Here is a 21,437-nt window from a genome sequence, read left to right on the forward strand (position 1 = left end):
TACATCAGTATTTGTAAGCTAAAACCAGGAGTGGGTGAGAAATACAGAAGTGGTGCATATGTTTCTGTTATACTTTTCCTCTATTTGTTCCACTCCTGGTTTTGGCTTACAAATACTGATGTAAAATACTGACGGCAGCCTAAGTAATACTGTACACTCTCTGCGCACTTCATAAAGGGGCTGCAGATTAAGGGGGCCCCCTTTGTGAGTGGGGGCCCTAGGCATCTGCCTTGCTTACCTGCCCTAAACGCCAGCCCTGGGTGCAACACCTGGCATTCTGCTGATCTGCTGTTCCCTGTGCCTCCACAATCACATATTGATCGCCTATCCCAGGGATAAGCCAACAATAAAAAATAGTGCCCAACCTCTACTACAATTAATCATTTACTCTTGTTATCCTCACTATTAGCAATTCCAGCATAACTGAGCAAGAGTCTACAATGCTAAACACCCTCCTTTCTGAGACCTCTGTTATAGTTAATGGATAACTTGATATTACGTAGTGCATGTAGATAACAGTAAAAGAGACTGGGACTCCTGTCTCTCGAAATATGAGTGGTAGTTTTACCAGGAAGTGACAACGTACGCTATGTGATAATAATCCCCAATAGCGACACAACAATTGGCCTAAGAACAAAAAGGAGACAGGTAAGACTCTAATGGAGGATTATTTATATCTATTCTTCAGAGACAACGGCAGAAAATTAGGTCATGAGGTTTCACTGTCTGTTCTGTGCTTGAATTTTGCAGTCTGTCATTTATATTATGAGATGAGCCTGAACATCCCACCTTGGTTTCTGATATATATGGAAAGCTCTGTAAGTTTGGCTTTATTGTTTACATTTTCAAACCTTTTTTCCATATTGAACCTTTAACGACTTTGTAACACTGCCCGTCAGTACATACGCTAGCGAGCACCCGAATGACTGATATGGTATTATAGTTAGATTTTGATCAATACTGTAGTTGTTAATTTGAAAGATTAAATTATATGATTAATTTTACTATATTTTATATAACGTTTCAGTTGTACCAATATATTCTTGTGAGCCTTATAACTATGTTATCTAACAACATTAACCCCTTCCTGCATTAGAACATGAATAAATGTCCTCGGTAGTAGACCGCAAGTGTGGAAAGGGCTGACACCATTCCACACATGATGGGTGCTGACTATGTTATATAGCCGGTATCTGTATCTAACAGCTGCAGTTAGTAACCATTTACATGCCACTGTCAATTTGACAGCATTTAAATGTGACTATTGCTTGCATGCACCTGCTCCTATTGGTACTCTGCAATGTTACCCTGCATAGCTATCGGGGGGCAGAGGGCGCAGTCACTCCAGGCCATGTGCTCTGAGGTGCCCACCCGGAGCTATGCTACTTTTAACTTTATCGACGTGAGCAGTGCCCCGATACAGTTCATCTCTGTGACTGACCTGGGAGACATGACCTTCCTGCACTGCCGCAAGCCATGGGGCCATTATGGGGCCAGTGAGCTTGGGGAAGTCCAGTATCGGGCATCACTACATGGCTCCCAATACGCTGAGATGTGCGGTGCTTCAGAAGAACACTCGCTGCAGAAGCTGGACCAGTGGGGGAATGGAGGGGAGAGGTGAGTATTGAATTTTTTATTTTTTTAATCAGTAAGAACATTTTGGTAGCCAGAATACTGTATAGAGGACTATGGAGAGTGCATTATACTCTATGATCTTTGGAGGACTATGAGGAGTGCAGTGTACTGTATAGAGCACTATGAGGTGCCTTATACTATATGGAGGACTTTGGGGAATGCATTATACTGTATGGATGACTATGGGGTGCATTATACTGTATGGATGACTATGGGGTGCATTATACTATACGGAGGGCTATAGGGAGTGCATTATACTGTCTAGAGGACTATGGGGTGCATTATACTATATGAAGGACTATAGGGAGTGCATTACACTGTATGGAGGACTATGAAGTGCATTATACTATATTGAGGACTATAGGGAGTGCATTATACTGTATGGAGGAATATGGGGTGCAGTATACTACATGGAGGACTATGGGGAGTGCATTATACTATATGGAGGACTATGAGGAGATCAGTATACTATATGGAGGAATATGGGGAGTGCAATATGCTGTATGGAAAACTATGGGGTGAATATACTGTATGGAGGACCATGGAGTACATTATACTACATGTAGAACTATTGGAACGCACTATACCATATGGGGGAAAATGGGGTGCATTATACTCTATGGAGGGCTATGGAGAGTGCATTATACTATAAGGAGGACTATGGAGAGTGCATTATACTGTATGGAGGACTATGGGATGCATTATGCTATATGGAGGACTATGGAGAGTGCATAATACTATATGGAGGACTATGATATGTGTATTATACTATATGGAGGACTATGGGTAGTGCAGGGTAGTGCAGTATACTATATGGAGGACCATGGGAAGTGCATTATACTGCATGAAGGACTATGGGGAGTGCAGTATACTATTTGGAGTACTCTGGGGAGTGCATAATACTATATGGAGGAATATGAGTAGTGCAGTATACTATATGGAGTACTATGAGGAGTGCAGTATACTACATGGAGGACTATTGGGAGTGCAGTATACTATATGGAGGACTATGGGAGTGCATTGTATAATATGAAGGACTATCGGGTGCAGTATACTATATGGAAGGCTATGTGGGGGGCTATTATGATATTTGTAGGGCTATGTGGGAGCCTTTATACTCTATGCAAGCAAATATACAATGTGAAGGTTTGTGTGGAGTTCATCATACTGTGTGGAGGGATCTGTGGGGCCATTATACAGTGTGGAGCGCAGTAGCTCAGCATTGGGATATCAGCAGGATAAGGAGATTGTGCAGGTTGAGGATAGATGGAGACAGTGCCTGAAATGTGAGAAGTCATATTTGTCTTTATTGTAACCTCTACAGCAGAGTCCTGGCTGGAAAAGTTATCATGTTGGTCTGGGCCAGATGGAAAAGTGAATGACTGCAGCACTGGTATCTACCACTATATGGTCACCATATGTCAGTAATATCAGTATTGGTCTTTGTATAGAGATTTTGTTTAGTAATAGTGCGGCCACTATATGGTCACCATATGGCAGTAATATCAGTATTGGTCTTTGTATAGAGATTTTGTTTAGTAATAGTGCGGCCATCTGCTGAGGTTCTCCAACTTCCACAATTAGGATGCGCCACCATAGTTGTAATCAGGGTTACTTGGTTTGGGGCCCAATCCAGTTACTTGGTTTCTCGCCCATAACCAAACTCCTAGCTACTCCTCAGCAAGGAACACATAGGTTACCAATGTGGCCTGGGGCCTATTATCTTGATACTCCTGTGAAGCCCAGGGACAGGCTGAGCACCATATAAGACTATGATTTTTCTGCATGTAAATGTTTCCAGTAATTGTTGCTTAATCCTGCACATCTACAAGATTAAGGTCAGGACTTTGATTTGGCCATTCGAAACCTTTAACTTTATTCTTCTTTAAACGTTCTTTTGCAGAACTAGTTGAGTGTTTTGGGTTGCTGTCTTGTTGCATGACCCATGTTCTCTTGAGATTCAGCTCATGGAGAGATATCCTGACATTTTGTTTTAGCATTTGATGGTATGATTCAGAATTTATTGTTTCATTAATAATGAAATGCCATCTTGCAGCAAAATAGGCCCAAAGCCTGATACTACCATCACTGTATTTCACAGATGGTATGAGGTATTTATGCTGTAATGCTGTGTTTTTCTTTCTCCAAAAGATAACCAGATATGCATTATCTTAGTTTAAAAAAATTAATGCTGCTATTTTGGAAATTTGCTTGAACCCTGCCATACAAGTACATCATGGTGCATGTGTCTGGAGCAGGCTCAGGAGCTGGGTCTAATGCATACAGGGCAAATGCTGTCAGCAACACAACACAACTGCCCGAAACGGCTGCAATCGGCGCTGGCCATTTTAGCTGCTGCTCATTTGAATTCTGCTGTCAATCACAATCAGAGGCATTTACCTAGTAGGCATGCAATTGCATCTATTGGCTGATCTTCAAAGGAGACCACGATTTATATCATATACTGCAATACTGTAGTGATTGAACATTAAAGTCTCCTAGGGGGAACTAAAAAAATTAGTGTCAGAACTGCTGCACCCAGTAATTTGAGTGCTATACCATTGGATTCAGCTTCTCTGTCCCTACATCATGCTGCTCTCAGATGAAGTAGCAAAAACCTGATAATAGATTCCCTTTAACAGTGATCTTGACCAATGTTATAATTTATTAACATTACCTGGTTTATGTGTCAATGAATACAAAGAAAAAAAGAAAATGTGTATTGTTTAATAATTATATTTGCTTTTCTTTTTTGTTTTAGCTTTTTTTTCTATGCGAAGAAAAGTTAAATATACCACGTGGTTCATAAACTAGAGCACTTTCTCCTTCGGGACATGGGAAAAGAACTGATGCCCACAGATAGATTTTCAGCAGCATTTCATGTGAAGTCACATTGATAGAACTGATATGTCTTCTTCCTCTTTACCTGCCGAGAAGAATAGAAGCCGAAAGCCAGTGGTGTGGCCGACAGAGACTACAAAATGGGGGGATGCTCCAAGTTTCTCATTTGATTATTATGATCATGGTACACGCAAAGAGCCTGGAACATCTCGTCTCCATGATTTTGAGATTAAGGAAAGAAGTGGATTAAAGCCTGTCCAGCATTTCATCCCTGACTCTTGGAAAAGATTTTTTAGGAAAGGCAGCACAAAAGGAGAATGCCTAACCTTGACAAGTCTAGAAGATATCCATAATTTGTCATCAGTTTCATCACTCAGAGATGTTAGCAGGGAAACTAGTCTTGTTCATCAGAGTTTGGAGTCATCTTCAGCCAGCATCAATGCCATTCAGAAGGTTAAGCAAAAGAAAACTCCACATTCTATTGAAAGGAAAAATCAATTGTGCACCGTTTATGGAGAAAAGGTAGCAGCATACAATTTAAAGTATTCCTACATGAAATCCTGGCCTGGATTGCTAAGAATCATGGCTGGAGTACAGTTAATTTTTGGTGGTATGATATTTGCCTGTACCTGTGCCTATTTACAAAAGGATTACCAGTGGTATAATCTCTTTGGCACGGAACTCCAAAGAACGATGCCAGGTGGCTATACTTATTATGGCCCAATGACTCCATTTGTGATGCTTGTTGCCAGCTTGGTCTGGTTTGTCACTTTAATCCTTTTAGGATTGGGGCTGACTCTATACTATCGCACTATTCTCCTTGACTCACACTGGTGGCCTCTCACAGAGTTTGCCATCAATATTGTCATGTGTCTTTTATACATGGCAGCAAGCATTGCTTATGTCAACGATATAAACCGTGGTGGTCTCTGCTACTCTCTTTTTGCTGTAAACCCACTGATTGTAGCATTCTGTAAAGTGGAAGGAGGTCAAGTGGCTGCAATAGCTTTTCTCTTCTTCAACATGCTCTTGTACATGGTCAGTTCTTTGGTGTGTCTAAAAATGTGGCGACATGAAGAAATGCGCAGGCAGGCTGGAAATATTCAGGTGAGGGGGATTCACTATGAAATCTCACTCATGTTGTAACACCCACCCATTCCAGTATGTATGTCTTTTTCACTTTGCCTTGCTTTTTGCTGTTTTTTGTTTGTGCTGATTGCTTTTGCTTTTTGCTCATTTTGCTGTAGTTGAATCTGTATTTGTAACTCTTCTTCTCCTTCTCATCTTCTAGCTAATTTCTGTGTCTTCATTATACATCTGATAAACCACTCAAATTGTTCTGCGTGTTTGCAGTATGTATTGCTCTTTAACATGTACAGTACCAATAAGCTGTCTCCTCTGAATGGCTTCATGCAATATAAGGGCTGTCCCACACGTCCAGATAATTCCGGTACCGGAATAAATCGGTACCGGAGTTATCCGTGTCAGTGTGCCTGGGAACTCACGTAGGCCATACGTGCGGCACACGTGTGCCGCCCGTATGGCGAGTGGGTACCACACGGAGCATGTGGTACCCACGCGTGTGGTACCCTGCATCGCGGATTCATATGTTCCCTGCAGCAGCGTTTGCTGCAGAGAAAATATGAAGAATAGTGTTTAAAATAAAGATCTATGTGTCCGCCGCCCCCCCACCCCCAGTGCGCCCCCCCCCGCTGTTCAGAAAATACTTACCCACCTCCCTCGCTGCTTCCTGGTCTGGCCGCGGCTTCTAGTGTATGCGGTCACGTGGGGCCGATCATTTACAGTCATGAATATGTGGCTCCACCTCCCATAGGGGCGGAGCCGACTATTCATGATTGTAAATGATCGGCCCCACGTGACCGCATACAGTGGAAGCCGCGGCCAGACCAGGACGGAGCAACAGCCAACGTGGGAGCGGGTGAGTATTTTCAGGACAGCGGGGGGGCGCACAGGGGGTGGGGGGGCGGCGGACACATAGATCTTTATTTTAAACACTATTCTTCATATTTTCTCTGCAGCAAACGCTGCTGCACAGAATATATGAATGGCGGCTTCAGCACCATGTGGGGGGGACAGCGCTTACTGTAGCGCTGTCTCCTGCACGCACACGGACCCCAGACGGAGAATGTCCGTGTGAGGTCCGTGTTTTACACGGACCCATTGACTCTATTGGGTCCGTGTAATCCGTGCGCTCCCACGAACACTGACATGTCTCCGTGTTTGGCACACGGAGACACGGTCCGCAAAAAATCAATGACATCTGAACAGATGCATTGATTTTTATGGGTCTACTTGTGTCAGTGTCTCCGGTACGTGAGGAAACTGTCACCTCACGTACCGGAGCCACTGACGTGTGAAACCGGCCTAAAGCAGATTTTCCTTCGACAAAGCTGAAGGATGTTTGTAGATGAGACGTAGTTTCATTGGTGACATTTTCAGGATGCCCTTTTGTAACTCTTTTTCATTTTCATACAGTGGATATACAAACTCGACACATCCCTGTTAAAATGCCAGGTTTTTTTAAGGAGAAAAATCATACCAAGAATTTAATGTCACCAATAATCTGTACATTGTGATTCAAAAATAAACTGAAATCTTTTTTGTGGAAAAGAAAAATAAAGTGGTTGCAGAAATACTGTATGCTCACCCTTAAACAGGTTGTCCAGTCTAAAAGAAAAGTCTGCAGTCCAGGAAGATCAAAGTTTTGGAATGGTGTAGATCTGTATTCAATAGAAAACCTGTGGGTGACCTGAAGAGGACTGTACAGAGGAGATGATTTTGCAGAGGAGATGGTAGCCAAAACTAGAACAGGAACAATCAGAGGAAAAGTATAATAGAAACATGTCACCACTTTATTTATCGCCCACTCCTGGTTTTGGCTTATAAATACTGAGGTAAAATACTGACCAAATACTGAATGTGTGAACTTGGCCTTATTATTGTTAATCCAAATAAAAATGATTTCCGTGTCTCAGTGGGTTTGCACAGATTATAGGAGATGTTAAAGTTAGGATAAGTTCTCAAATGATTCTTCTTGGTATGATTTTTTTTACAATTGGCATTTTAACATGGGTTTGTAGTTTTTTTTTATATCCATGTAAGCAATTTGTGGAATAAATAATCTTATGAAAATTTTATAGGTCAGTGCACAAAATGATGCAGTTTTATATTTGAGTGTTTTTGTGAAACAAGTTGCAATATTTTGGCATCATTTTCAAGTACATATAATTTATTGGTTTTGCTTATTTTTTATGCCATGTATGATACGTTGCTATTTTTTTCTACGTTCTATTACAGCTGCATTATTATATATCTATTTGTATTTAATTAAACAACAATTTATTCGTTCTACTAAACAAAAAAGGGACTTAACGACTAGAAGCCACAGTTATTTAAGTGTTGGTATAATACTTTTAATCATATACTAAAGCAATATTACCTGTCATTGTAGGGGCAGGTTCATATGAGCATATTTGTTTTCCGAGTGCTGTCTGTGAAAAAGAGAGACAGCACTCCTCCGAATATTATTCAATGGGTCAGTGCAGATGAACGATTTTTACTGACCAAATCTGCGTGTGAATAAAAATTGCACCACGTACTAGTTTTCTTCCAAGTGTCATATGCAGCCACAGTATAGCATCTGATTTTTACAACTACATTGCAATTCCTTAACCTAGGAAACTGTGAATGGTCATGTAAATAATTCATTAATAGATGCTGCTATAGAAAAAAAACTATTGCACATACATGACAAGCTAGAAAAAAAGTTGACCGATTTTTCTTGTTGTAGCTCTGACGACAAATTGCTTACAGGTCCCATGTCATAGTGTATTTTCACATGTCATACACAGTATATACTGTATCATTAATCAATAATAACAAGTACCAAGATTTCTATGTGTGGCTATCACAACTTGATTGCCAGTTTCAATGAAATACAATAATAATATTACCATACCTATTTAATTTATCAACAGCATATAAGAGCTATCGCTTACATCTTATAGCTGTAATCAAAATCTGCACACACATAAATGCACGTGGTCCTTGGTACTTGGTAAATGCTACCACTCATTAGTATATACAGTACAGACCAAAAGTTTGGACACACCTTCTCATTTAAAGATTTTTCTGTATTTTCATGACTATGAAAATTGTACATTCACACTGAAGGCATCAAAACTATGAATTAACACATGTGGTATTATATACTTAACAAAAAAGTGTGAAACAACTGAAATTATGTCTTATATTCTAGGTTTTTCAAAGTAGCCACCTTTTACTTTGATGACTGCTTTGCACACTCTTGGCATTCTCTTGATGAACTTCAAGAGGTAGTCACCGGGAATGGTCTTCCAAGAATCTTGAAGGAGTTCCCAGAGATGCTTAGCACTTGTTGGCCCTTTTGCCTTCACTCTGCGGTCCAGCTCACCCCAAACCATCTCGATTGGTTTCAGGTCTGGTGACTGTGGAGGCCAGGTCATCTGGCGTAGCACCCCATCACTCTCTTTCTCGGTCAAATAGCCCTTACACAGCCTGGAGGTGTGTTTGGGGTCATTGTCCTGTTGAAAAATAAATTATGGTCCAACTAAACGCAAACCGGATGGAATAGCATACCACTGCAAGATGCTGTGGTAGCCATGCTGGTTCAGTATGCCTTCAATTTTGAATAAATCCCCAACAGTGTCACCAGCAAAGCACCCCCACACCATCACACCTCCTCCTCCATGCTTCATGGTGGGAAACAGGCATGCAGAGTCCATCCGTTCACCTTTTCTGTGTCGCACAAAGACACAGTGGTTGGAACCAAAGATATCAAATTTGGACTCATCAGACAAAAGCACAGATGTCCACTGGTCTAATGTCCATTCCTTGGGTTCTTTAGCCCAAACAAGTCTCTTCTGCTTGTTGCCTGTCCTTAGCAGTGGTTTCCTAGCAGCTATTTTACCATGAAGGCCTGCTGCACAATGTCTCCTCTTAACAGTTGTTGTAGAGATGTGTCTGCTGCTAGAACTCTGTGTGGCATTGACCTGGTCTCTAATCTGAGCTGCTGTTAACCTGCGATTTCTGAGGCTGGTGACTCAGATAAACTTATCCTGAGAAGCAGGGGTGACTCTTGGTCTTCCTTTCCTGGGGCGGTCCTCATGTGTGCCAGTTTCTTTTTAGCGCTTGATGGTTTTTGCCACTGCACTTGGGGACACTTTCAAAGTTTTCCCAATTTTTCAGACTGACTGACCTTCATTTCTTAAAGTAATGATGGCCACTCATTTTTCTTTACTTAGCTGCTTTTTTCTTGCCATAATACAAATTCTAACAGTCTATTCAGTAGGACTATCAACTGTGTATCCCTCAGACTTCTGCACAACACAACTGATGCTCCCAGCACCATTTATAAGGCAAGAAATCCCACTTTTTAAACCCGACAAGGCACACCTGTGAAGTGAAAACCATTCTCGGTGACTACCTCTAGAAGCCCATCAAGAGAATGCCAAGAGTGTGCAAAGCAATCATCAAAGCAAAAGGTGGCTCCTTTGAAGAATCTAGAATATAAGACATACGTTCAGTTGTTTCACACTTGTTAAGTATATAATTCCACATGTGTTAATTCATAGTTTTGATGCCTTCAGTGCGAATGTTCAATTTTCATAGTCATGAAAGTACAGAAAAATCTTTAAATGAGAAGGTGTGTCCAATCTTTTGGTCTGTACTGTATATACTCACAAAATTAGAATATCATTAAAAAGTTAATTTATTTCAGTTCTTTAATATAAAAAGTGAAACCCTTATCATAAAGAGTCATTACAAATAGAGTGATCTATTTCAAGTGTTTATTTCTGTTAATGTGGATGATTATGGCTTACAGCCAATGAAAACCCAAAAACCCCAAAGTCATTATCTCAGTAAATCAGAATACTTTATAACACCAGCTTGAAAAATGATTTTAAAATTTGAAATGTTGGCCTACTGAAATAAAGGTGAAAACATCTGCAACGGCTTCCTAATCATTCAAAAAGGTCCCTTAGTCTATTTCAGCAGGCGCCATAATCATGGGGAAGACTGCTGACTTGTCAGATGTCCAGAAGGCAGTGATTGACACACCAGGCAGTCATTGACACACCCACAAAAGGTCATTGCTAAAGAAGCTGGCTCTTCACAGAGTGATGTATCCAAGCATATTAATGGAAGGTTGAGTGGAAGGAAAAAGTGTGGTAGAATAAGGTGCACAAGCAACCGGGATAACCGCAGCCTTGAAAGGATTATTCTGGCATTTGGCAAATATTAATAATTATGGAAATCCTAATTGACCTAAAACATTAAAGGTTTATTCTGATTTCAAATCAGATATTGAGAAAAGCATGCACATGGTGTCTTTTTATATAGTATATATAAACTTCTGGTTTCAACTGTATATATGCAGGAAGCACAATCCCACAAACATGAATGCATTTATTTCATACACAACAACCCATGAAATCACCATCATCGTCATCATGGACATCCACAATTTTTTTTACTGCATATTATAATTTATATATTTATATTTTATTTTATGTTTTTATCTCTGTACAGAGAGCCACCAAACCAAAGAGGATCATTTTTCAAGATGAAGTTGAACATTTAGGAGATGTAAAAGGGAAAGTCATCAAGACCCTTCATATATCAGAAAAAGACAGTGACGCTGCTGCTTTAAGTCGCTCTATACCTTCTGGGTACCGGCCAAAACCATACATTGTACCAGATTATGTTGTGTAAGCATAAACGCGTCACTGAAGACTGTGAGAAGCTATATGCACTGCAGATGAACAGACATTACATTATTGTTGAAGTTATGACTTTGTTTCCTTTTACATTGATGTAATGTTGTGGCCTAAACTCATTCTTTACCAAAAGCAGAGAGAACAGGGAGTGCCTTAGAATACTGAAGCCCAAGGTGCCTAATATAGCCTAAAACGCTCTCCCCTGATCAGTGAAGGAGCAGCAAAGAGAACAGGGAGAGCCTCAGACTACCAAAGCACATTGGGAGGAATTCGAAAGGGTTCATATGTGAACGCCTTCCAATAAAACGGCTGTATTTTATTGCAGCCATTCATCTATTTAGAGTATGATGCACTGCTCTTAAATGGGTTAAAGGCAGACACCTTGGGGTTTTCTCGATGTATTTGTGTCTAAAAATAATTTTTGCAATCAGATTTCATTAAAAAAGTTGCACTGTTTGAGTTCTACAGCGTTTGTGTTGTGCTGTTGATTGCAAGCTGCAGAATGAGGTAATTGGAAATCCATCAGTGAGCTTGCTTTGGCGGTCTGATTGAAGAGTTGTATTTATTATCTGCCATCCGTTTCTGAACTCCTTTCAGGTGATTTATAACCATATCATAGTTGGGTGTGCATGGAAAGGAACAGTCTGTATGAGTAAAACGGTGCAAAATTTGAAACGATACCCAATTGCAACAATTATTTTTAGCCCAAAGGCAAACATTAAAAAAAGTCCTCAAAATATGGACCACTTCAAAAAGTTATGGAACACCAGTTTTAGTAAATGTTTCCCAGTGTGGATTGAGAAGTTGTTCACCATTTTACAGAAATGAATAGGGGAATGGGAGGAAAATAAAAACAAGGGCACCAGAAATTTTTACCTACGCCTTATGCATTTATTTTGAAATGTTGTATTGTGAATCGGAAAGGGTATTTTAAAGGACATAGTAAATGACTACCAGAAAGTGCTCAGCTATTACCCATGGGAAATATTTGACCAGTTTTAAACAAGAGATCCTCCTCCAATCAAAGTTTTTATCCTCTTGATATATTGCAGTTATTATATTATACAGAACTGTGTACTCACAATTGCTCATTCTGCCTGTCTACCCAACAAATTCTCTTTTCTCTGCTCTATGTAGAAAGAGGAAGTTGTTTTTCCATGCATTTATCATCCCTCTCTTCAACTTCTGACCCTGCAAGGGACTTTTGCAGTGACTCATGACTCATACAGGGAAAATTGACCTCCTGTTTCTACATAGAGTTTATGCTAATCAGTTTTTAATCACGTGATGTCATAGACCTAATAGAAAAGAGAAGAATTAGCTGGGTAGAAAGACAAAAAGAGCAATTGTAAGAACACAGTGCTGTATAATATGAATAAACACGTTGCATATGTATGACAAGTGAGAAGAAAATCATCCAAGTCTTCTGGATGAAACTCTGAACGATTTTGTAGTCGCTGATGTGAGCTTGCCCATCCAGGGGGTCAATTGCCTAACTGAATTAGATCCCAGTATGTACAAGACGCGATTGTGGTGCTATAAGGGTACAGCAAATTAATGAACATGATAACTGAACTCAACTGACAATTGTTACAATTGACCCAATGCTTTTCAATTACGGTACTAGGTGGTTTTCTCCTTATCATGTACATTATTTTTAACTACCAGAAAATGTAACCTTTATATGATTATTTTCTACTATTTGAACTGTGATTTTGCATGATATTCTCTGTTCTGCAGCAAGTATCCAGAAATCAAGAATGCTGAAGAACGGGAGAAATATAAAGCTGTATTTAATGACCAATATACAGAATATGAGGACCTGTATTTAGAAGTTAGAGGTGCCCTACTGAAGTTTAAAGAACTGGATAACATGATGGAAAAGCTAACTAGCACATCCCAGAGTCACAAGGTGAGCAATTATTCTATCTTTTACAATAAAGTAAATTATGTTAACACAGTTTATTCTGTTTTAAAAAAAAAATCTAAAAAGAATCTGCACATAACCATGTTACACATCTGTATGGTATGGATCTGCAATATGGTTGGAGCGCCCCCACGTTAAAGGCAGTGGGGTACTCGATACCGGGTCCTTCGGTTCGGGGAATGTCACGGTGGCCCGACCCGGTCCGTGGCCCTTCTGAGGGGTGCCCAATTAAAGGTGATGTCTATACGGTGTTCGTGACGCCACAAGTGGTACTCGGTCAGGGTGACCGACGCTGCTTAGGGGTCCGCTGGGGTGATGGAATGGCAGCTAGATGGCATACCTTCCCACAGGTGAAGTATGTCCCCAGGGCTTCCCAGAAGTGTAGGTGGTGATGGTGGACGATGTAAGGCGCAATGAATAACGAGGACACAAAGGTTGCAGTCTCTTTACCTTTTACTGAAGACTTCAGCGTCCACAGTCCAGAGTACCGTTCACAGGGCAGACAGAGTCCGGCTGGTCCGAAGGCATATCCTGAGTTCTCTTAACCAGGTGGAAATCAGTAGCCTTCCTACTAGCGCCTGTGTGTCATAGTACCTCCCTGCTGAGCACCACGGGATAGTCCTCACAACTTTGTAGATGTTTCTGATGTTCTCTCTCTCTTTGTCCCCCAGATGGTATGGATAGGACAACCCACATGACTGGGATAACCTGGGGCTTGTTTGTAGGGACCCTAGAGACGCCCCGACCCCCACAATTTGCCACCGTGTCTTCTTAGGTATTAAGGTCGGGCAGCCAACTTGGAATTGACTGTCCTGCTGGTCTCTGAAGTAATGCGTAGAGTCAATTACTCCCTCGGTGTTCCGGCCACCGGCTACGTGCCTCAGAAGGAGGCTGCCGATCTTGGGGCAGAACTCCTCCCGGTATTATCTCCTTGTGCTGTGACTTAGTTTCTCACTCTCCACAATACACTTCTCTTCGTGTCCTTTCTTAGGATGCTGCTGCACGTGGGGCAGGCGCAGCTCCGTAGCTTTCTATCTCGTGCTAGACCTCTGTCAGGATCCCACCCCTGACAGGGATCCTCTGTCTGCAGGTCAGATGTTCCTCCTTCTCTCCCTGTCTGCCTGACAGGAACCCTCTGGGTCAAAACCCAGGCAGCGTCTGACTGACTTTCTATCCAACCCACCAGTTTTACCCGTATGTGAAGAGTGCCCTAATAGATAGAAGCAAGGCTCCCCCTGGTGGACTGGAGTGTGAAGTGTCATGTGTGACTTGTGATACATGGCAAGGTGAACTCCTTTAATACCATCAGACGTAATATCACTTCCCCTGGTGGAAGAGCGACATCACTGCAGCAACCAGGACTCTGGGGCGCTGCATGGTTCCCTGGCAATTTTAAGACTAATACACCTATATATTAGGAAAGGTAGGGAATATAACTGAGAGGTAGTCCTAAGTTCAACAGAACCCATGGTCATCCTGCGTACTCAATATCAAAAGAAGAAAAAAACTATGTTCTAACTCTTGAGGATAAAACCATCCAAATTAGTCTGATATTAAATTTAATACTCCATCATTGGGACAGATATAAAAGCATGGCAGGCAGCTTGAGCCTATTACAGGTGTCACTCCTTCGTGGTGGCTCCGGGCTCTCATTTGCTGCTGTGCCTTCAGGTGTTGTGATGGGCCAGGAGACCTGCAGTCCCCTGCCCTCCAGATTTAGTTGTGGGGCCTGGAGTTCCCACACAACCACGGACTCTGGTGTCCAGTCTTTGGCACTCAGTCCTGGGGTAAGCTCAGTCGCAGCTCAAACCCCTCAGGTTCTTCCTTGACTTCCTCTCTCCTCTCTGTCTTCCTTAGACTAACTCACTCTGCCTCCAGGCCAGAACTTATATCAGGAAGCTCCCCTGAAATCAGGTGTTAGAGCTCCCCCTTCTGGTCTGGAGTAGGAAGGATGTTGGATGTAAGTGTTATCTAGTCAGTGAAACCCTCCTTGCTTCCAGTCATGTCATCACCGCCTGTGAGGGAGGCAATGCAACTGTAGCAACCGGACTCCTGGGTTGCCACATATGCATAATGAGAGTACATTGTGCGAGTCCTGGGTGGGTTGGTGTAACTGAGGCAAGGTTTGACTGCCCTCTCATGATTAAGATGTTGTGTCATAAGAAATCCCATTATAAAGTTGCTTAGCAATCAACATATCGAACGGGGTCTGGCTTGTCCAACTCCCAACCATCAAATGTCACCAGAAGATGTGTCTCATTGTATCATTACACAGCAGCTACACAAATTAATGGCCATCTCTGTAATGCACGGATAGGCCAACAAAAATTGTGGGTCAAAAAATAGACGAAAGGATCATGTCTCCCCTCTAATATCCATGAGCTAATAAATCATATGTAGCCCTTAGGTAACAATCCCTTTAATCTAAGACAGTGAAATACTTTCTACCACTTAGATACAGGAAAGATATATCTCTTGGTACCGTGTTAGCCAGTAGATAGAAAAATATTTAGAATTGAGAGTCCTCAGTGGTTGATACCTTTTAATGGCTAACTGAAAAGATGGTAACAAATTGCAAGCTTTCGAGAATACACAGGTCTCTTCATCAGGCAAAGACTAAAAGAAATTCTGTAGAATCACATATTTATGCACAACATAGCACAGGGAAAAAAGGAAAAACCATGGATAAGACAGGTGACATGAAGCAGGATTACCATGAGTGATAAACAGTTATGTCCATAAATGTTGGGCCAGTTCTTAGATAAGGAATGTTTTATTGTCCTCTGATTGGGGTCTGTGTTGTGATGACCCCTCATAGTCTGAGGGGCAAGTTCCTTAGTTGATGTAAAAAGACATAAATCTATGCGACACATTCATTCCTGCAGTAAGACTGTCAAAGGTCATCATCAGCTTATATTCCCAGACTATTCTGTCTCTCTTAGGTTTGAAGCTACCTTTTAACACAAGTCATTTCATGTCCATAATGTTATGATTTGGGAGACAAAAATGTATTGCCACAGGTAGATCCATTCTTTTTTCTCTTATTGTGTGGCATTGAGAATTCATTCTTGTTCTAAGCTTTTGCCCTGTCTCCCCCACATACAGACCCCCAGTTGGACATTTAGTACAAATAATTAGGTACACCACATTAGAAGTGTCGCAGCTGAAAGTACCTGGTATCTTGTAGTCCTGATGTGAATTGGAGATCTTTATCTTGTCCGTGGTCATTATAAATGGACAGGTTTTACATTTTTTCTGATTGCAAGGAAAGGTACCTGCAGCTGTTGGAGAGGACAGGGAGCTCTTGACAATGATGCTTCTTAGATTTGGGGGCTGCCTAAAACACAGTAGTGGGGGGTCTGGAAAAATGGATTGTAAGCGGGCATCTTTTTTAGTAAAGGTTGTAATAACCGGGTACCTCTAGTAGTTACCTACAATCCAAATCTGGAGGTGCTAAGGGGAGCTGCACGGAAATTACAACCTTTACTACAAAAAGGTACACATGGTAATTCTGCTTCATGTCACCTGTCTTATCCATGGTTTTTCCTTTTTTTTTTTTTCCCTGTGCTATGTTGTGCATAAATATGTGATTCTTCAGAATTTCTTTTAGTCTTTGCCTGATGAAGAGACCTGAGTAGTCTCGAAAGCTTGCAATTTGTTACCATCTTTTCAGTTAGCCATTAAAAGGTATCAACCTCTGAGGACTCTCAATTCTAAATATCTTTCTTTCTACCACTTAGTCACTAATGTAGCCTAGAATTACTGACATTGAGATCATAAAGGCAATGATAAATACTAAGTTTTATTCTTGCAGGCTTCGGATAGGATCAGAGCCATCACTGAAAAATATGATAAGAAAAAAAATGTAAGTATGTGCGTAAAGTAAACCAAAAACAAAAATCACTTTAGGACTGCACAAGCAAGAAAATGAAACACATGTAAACTATGAAGGGGGTGTGCTCATCATCAGTAAAGTGGGTGCATTTTATTACACTCCCAAGACACTGAAACTAAGTTCAAGCGTCTGAATAAAAAAAATTGTCAGAGTTTCATCCAGAAAACTGGGACAATTATTTTCGCACTTGTCATCCATGTGCAGACCGTACTGTGGCTCCATATGGCATCTGATTTTTTTTTTTGCGCATCCATAGACCTAAATAGGCATTACTTATCCAATTTACGAAAGGAACTAGTGCATGCTGCAATTTTTTTCATACATACTGTACATTTCGGTCGGTGAAAAAAATTGCTCATGTGCACTGGCCCATTAAATAACATTTGTCCATGTGCTGTCCATTTTTTCATGAATAGCACACTCACACTGAAATTATGCTAGTAAGAATCTACCCTTAAAAAAATAAACATGAATTAATTACTAGGTGCTTGGGGGTGATTTGGTTTAGCCCCATGGTGCAGGTGCCAATTTTGACTTTAATGGGTTTATCCAGGATTATGTTACTTTTTTCCTATGGGGCGAAAAACTTACAGGCAGGTAGTTGCTAACTACCAGCCTGTTCTGCCCAGTGCCAATCTCTGTTGACTCCTGCCGATGATTCTGCGGCTTCCATAGATGTCATGCTGACAAAGCATCTGCTTCTTTACCTCTCTGCTCTTTTGTCAGAGCATGACTGAAGATGTCATGCTGATTGACAGCTGGCTCCCTACTGTCTGACTGCGAGGAGCCAGCTGTCAATCAGGATAACATATGTAGTCACGCCCTGTCGACATAGCAGCCTGGTAGAAGAAGAGTTGCTCTGTTGAGGTGAGATCCAATCACGGGAAGTAATGGTCCATGACTGCTCTAAGCCAGTGTTGAGCAGAACAGGGAGTTAGCAACTATCTGCCTGTCAATTCTTAGTACCATGAAAGAAATAAAATAGTCCCAGATAACCTCTTTCACCCCCATGACCAGGCCAATTTTTACAATTCTGACCAGCGTCACTTTATGTGGTAATAACTCTGGAACGCTTCAGCGGATCCCACAGATTCTGAGAATGTTTTCTCGTGACATATTGTACTTCACGATAGTGGTAAAATTTGTTCGATATGACTTATTTGTTTATTTATTTGTGAAAATATCAGAAATTTGGCGAAAATTTAGAAAATTTCACAATTTTCCAAACTTCATTTTTATGTGCTTAAACCAGAGAATTATGTCATGCAGTACAGTTAATAAATAACATTTCCCACATGTATACTTTACATCTGCATTATTTTTGAAACATCATTTTTTGTTAGGAAGTTAGAAGGATTAAAAGTTGATAACCAATTTACAAAACCATTTTTTTAGGGACCACATCACATTTGAAGTGACTTTAGGGGGCCTATACGACAGAAAATACCCAAATATGACACAATTCCTTCAAAAATTAACCTTTTACTTTTTTCACAAAAATGTTAATTTAGCCCCAATTCTTTTATTTTCACAAGGGTAACAGGAGAAAATGGGCTGTAAAATTAGTTAAATTTCTCCTGAGTACACAGATACCCCAAATGTGCAGGAAAACCACTGTTTGGGCACATGACAGGGCTCGGAAGGGAAGGAGCGCCGTTTGACTTTTCTAATGCAAAATCATTAGCAGACGCCATGTTGGGTTTGGAAAGCCCCTGCTGTGCCGAAACAGTGGAAACCACCCACAACGGATGCCATTTTGGAAGCTAGACCCCTGAGGGAATTTATCTAGATGTGTGGTGAGCAAATTGAACCACCAGGTGCTTCACAGAACTTCATAACTTTAAGTTGTGAAAATGAAAAAAGCAATCTTTTTCCTTCAAAAATGTTGGTTTTGACCCAAATGTTTCATTTTCACAATTGTAACAAAGGATAAAATGAACCATACAATTTGTTGTGCAATTTCTTTCAAGTACACCAGAACCTCATATGTGGTCAAAAACTACTTTTGAGGCACAGTGCAAAGCAGAAGGGAAGAAGCACAATATTGGAGTTCAGATTTTGCTGAAATGGTTTGAGGGTGCTGTGTCACATTGGCAGAGCCCCTGAGGTGCCAGAACAGCAGAAACCTCCCTTAAGTGAATTAATTTTACAAACTACACCCCCCCAATGAATTCTTCTAGGGGTGCAGTGACATTTATACAATTGGGTGGTAACGAAAGAATAATTACATTTTTACCATTAAAATGTTGTTTAACCTCAAATTTTTTATTTTTATAAGGGATAATGGGGAAAAAATGGACCTCTCAGTTTGTTGTGCAATTTCTCCTGAGTGGCCCAATACCCTACATGTAATCAGGAACTACAGGGTGGGCCATGTATATGGATACAACTAAATAAAATGATTGGTGATATCAACTTCCTGTTTGTGGCACATTAGTATATGGGAGGGGGAAAACTTTTCAAGATGGTTGGTGACCATGGTGGCCATTTTTGTTATGATCCTTAGTGGTTGAGGATCACAAATTACTCCAGCTAAGTAACAAACATAGGAAAAGCTCTAGGGAGGTGGCAAACTGGACTGACCGCAAATCTGAACCTATCCAAACACACTAGAAGTAGCCGGTGAACGTGCCTAAAAATCCTAGACGTCTCGAGCCAGCCTGAGGAACTAACTACCCCTAGAGAGAAAGAAAGACCTCTCTTGTCTCCAGAGAAATAATCCCCAAAGATATAGAAGCCCCCAACAAATAATGAGTGAGGTAAGAGGAAGGCACATACACAGGGGTGAAAGCAGATTCAGCAAATGAGGCCCACTAATACTAGATAGCAGAAAATAGAAAAGGGAATCTATGCGGTCAGTAAAAAACCCTTACAAAATATCCACTCTGAGATTTCAAGAACCCCCACACCAACTAACGGTGTGGGGGGAGAAACTCAGTCTCCTAGAGCAACCAGCAAGCGAGGAAATCACATTTTAGCGAGCTGGACTAAAAACATAATGAACGCTGATAATCAAAAAATGATCAAACAAAAACTTAGCTTGTCTTGGAGAGACTGGGAGCAAGGTAGCCACAAGGAATCTGAAGAGCACTGAATACATTGATAGCAGGCAAGGAACTGAGTATCCAGGTGAGCTAAATAAGAAACCAATCAAGGATAACGAACCAGCTGATGCTGCAACCTGCAGAAAGACAACACTACACAGTACCGCTTGTGACCACTAGAGGGAGCCCAAAAATAGAGTTCACAACAGTACCCCCCCCTTGAGGAGGGGTCACTGAACCATCATCAAGACCCCCAGGGCGATCAGGATGAGCCGCGTGGAAGGCACGAACCAAATCGGCCGCATGAACATCAGAGGCGACAACCCAGGAATTATCCTCCTGACCATAGCCCTTCCACTTAACCAAATACTGAAGCCTCCGTCTAGAGATATGAGAATCCAAAATCTTCTCCACCACGTACTCCAATTCGCCCTCGACCAGCACCGGAGCAGGAGGCTCAACAGAAGGAACCACAGGTACCACATACCTCCGCAACAAAGACCTATGGAACACATTATGAATGGCAAACGATGCTGGGAGATCCAAACGAAAAGACACCGGGTTAAGGATTTCCAAGATCTTATAAGGACTGATGAAGCGAGGCTTGAATTTAGGAGAGGAGACCTTCATAGGAACATACCGAGAAGACAGCCACACCAAATCCCCACTCCTGTGACAACCTCAAATTGTCCACCACATGGTTCCAAATCTGCTGCAACCTATCCACCACAGAATCCACCCCAGGACAGTCAGAAGACTCAACCTAATCCGAGGAAAAACGAGGATGGAAACCAGAATTGCAGAAAAAAGGTGAAACCAAAGTAGCAGAACTAGCCCGATTATTAAGGGCAAACTCGGCCAAAGACAAAAAAGTCACCCAATCATCCTGATCAGCAGAAACAAAACATCTCAAATAAGTTTCCAACGTCTGATTAGTTCGCTCGGTTTGGCCATTAGTCTGAGGATGGAAGGCTGACGAAAAAGACAAATCAATGCCCATCTTAGCACAAAAGGTCCGCCAAAACCTGGACACAAACTGGGATCCTCTATCAGACACAATATTCTCAGGAATGCCGTGCAAGCGAACCACATTCTGAAAAAATAGAGGAACCAAATCGGAGGAAGAAGGCAACTTAGGCAAGGGCACCAAATGGACCATCTTGGAAAAACGTTCACACACCACCCAGATGACAGACATTTTCTGAGATACTGGAAGATCCGAAATAAAATCCATGGAAATGTGTGTCCAAGGCCTTTTCGGAACAGGCAAAGGCAAAAGCAAACCGCTGGCACGAGAACAGCAAGGCTTAGCCCGA

At 41.4% G+C, this 21,437-nt stretch overlaps 1 protein-coding gene across 8 annotated transcripts in view; it reads left to right on the plus strand.

Annotated features, from left to right (window-relative positions):
- The first annotated feature begins 520 nt into the window (after positions 1–520).
- LOC143766038 (MARVEL domain-containing protein 2-like) overlaps positions 521–21,437 on the plus strand; it is a 43,860-nt gene continuing 22,943 nt past the window's right edge. For 3 of the 8 annotated variants that reach the window (XR_013213504.1, XM_077253418.1, XM_077253389.1), the window contains exons 1-6: positions 582–648; positions 751–818; positions 4,397–5,583; positions 11,068–11,246; positions 12,996–13,167; positions 16,997–17,047. Coding sequence is in view for 7 of the 8 variants with exons in the window: in XM_077253418.1 (XP_077109533.1) it covers positions 4,543–5,583; positions 11,068–11,246; positions 12,996–13,167; positions 16,997–17,047 (1,443 nt within the window). In the remaining variant the exon portion in view is untranslated. Of the gene's footprint in view, positions 649–750; positions 819–4,396; positions 5,584–11,067; positions 11,247–12,995; positions 13,168–16,996; positions 17,048–21,437 lie in introns of all 8 variants that reach the window. The other 5 variants (XM_077253427.1, XM_077253409.1, XM_077253441.1 and 2 more) reach the window with 5 other exon arrangements.

This window comes from Ranitomeya variabilis, chromosome 1, assembly GCF_051348905.1.
Source record: "Ranitomeya variabilis isolate aRanVar5 chromosome 1, aRanVar5.hap1, whole genome shotgun sequence".
NCBI classification, from domain to species: domain Eukaryota; kingdom Metazoa; phylum Chordata; class Amphibia; order Anura; family Dendrobatidae; genus Ranitomeya; species Ranitomeya variabilis.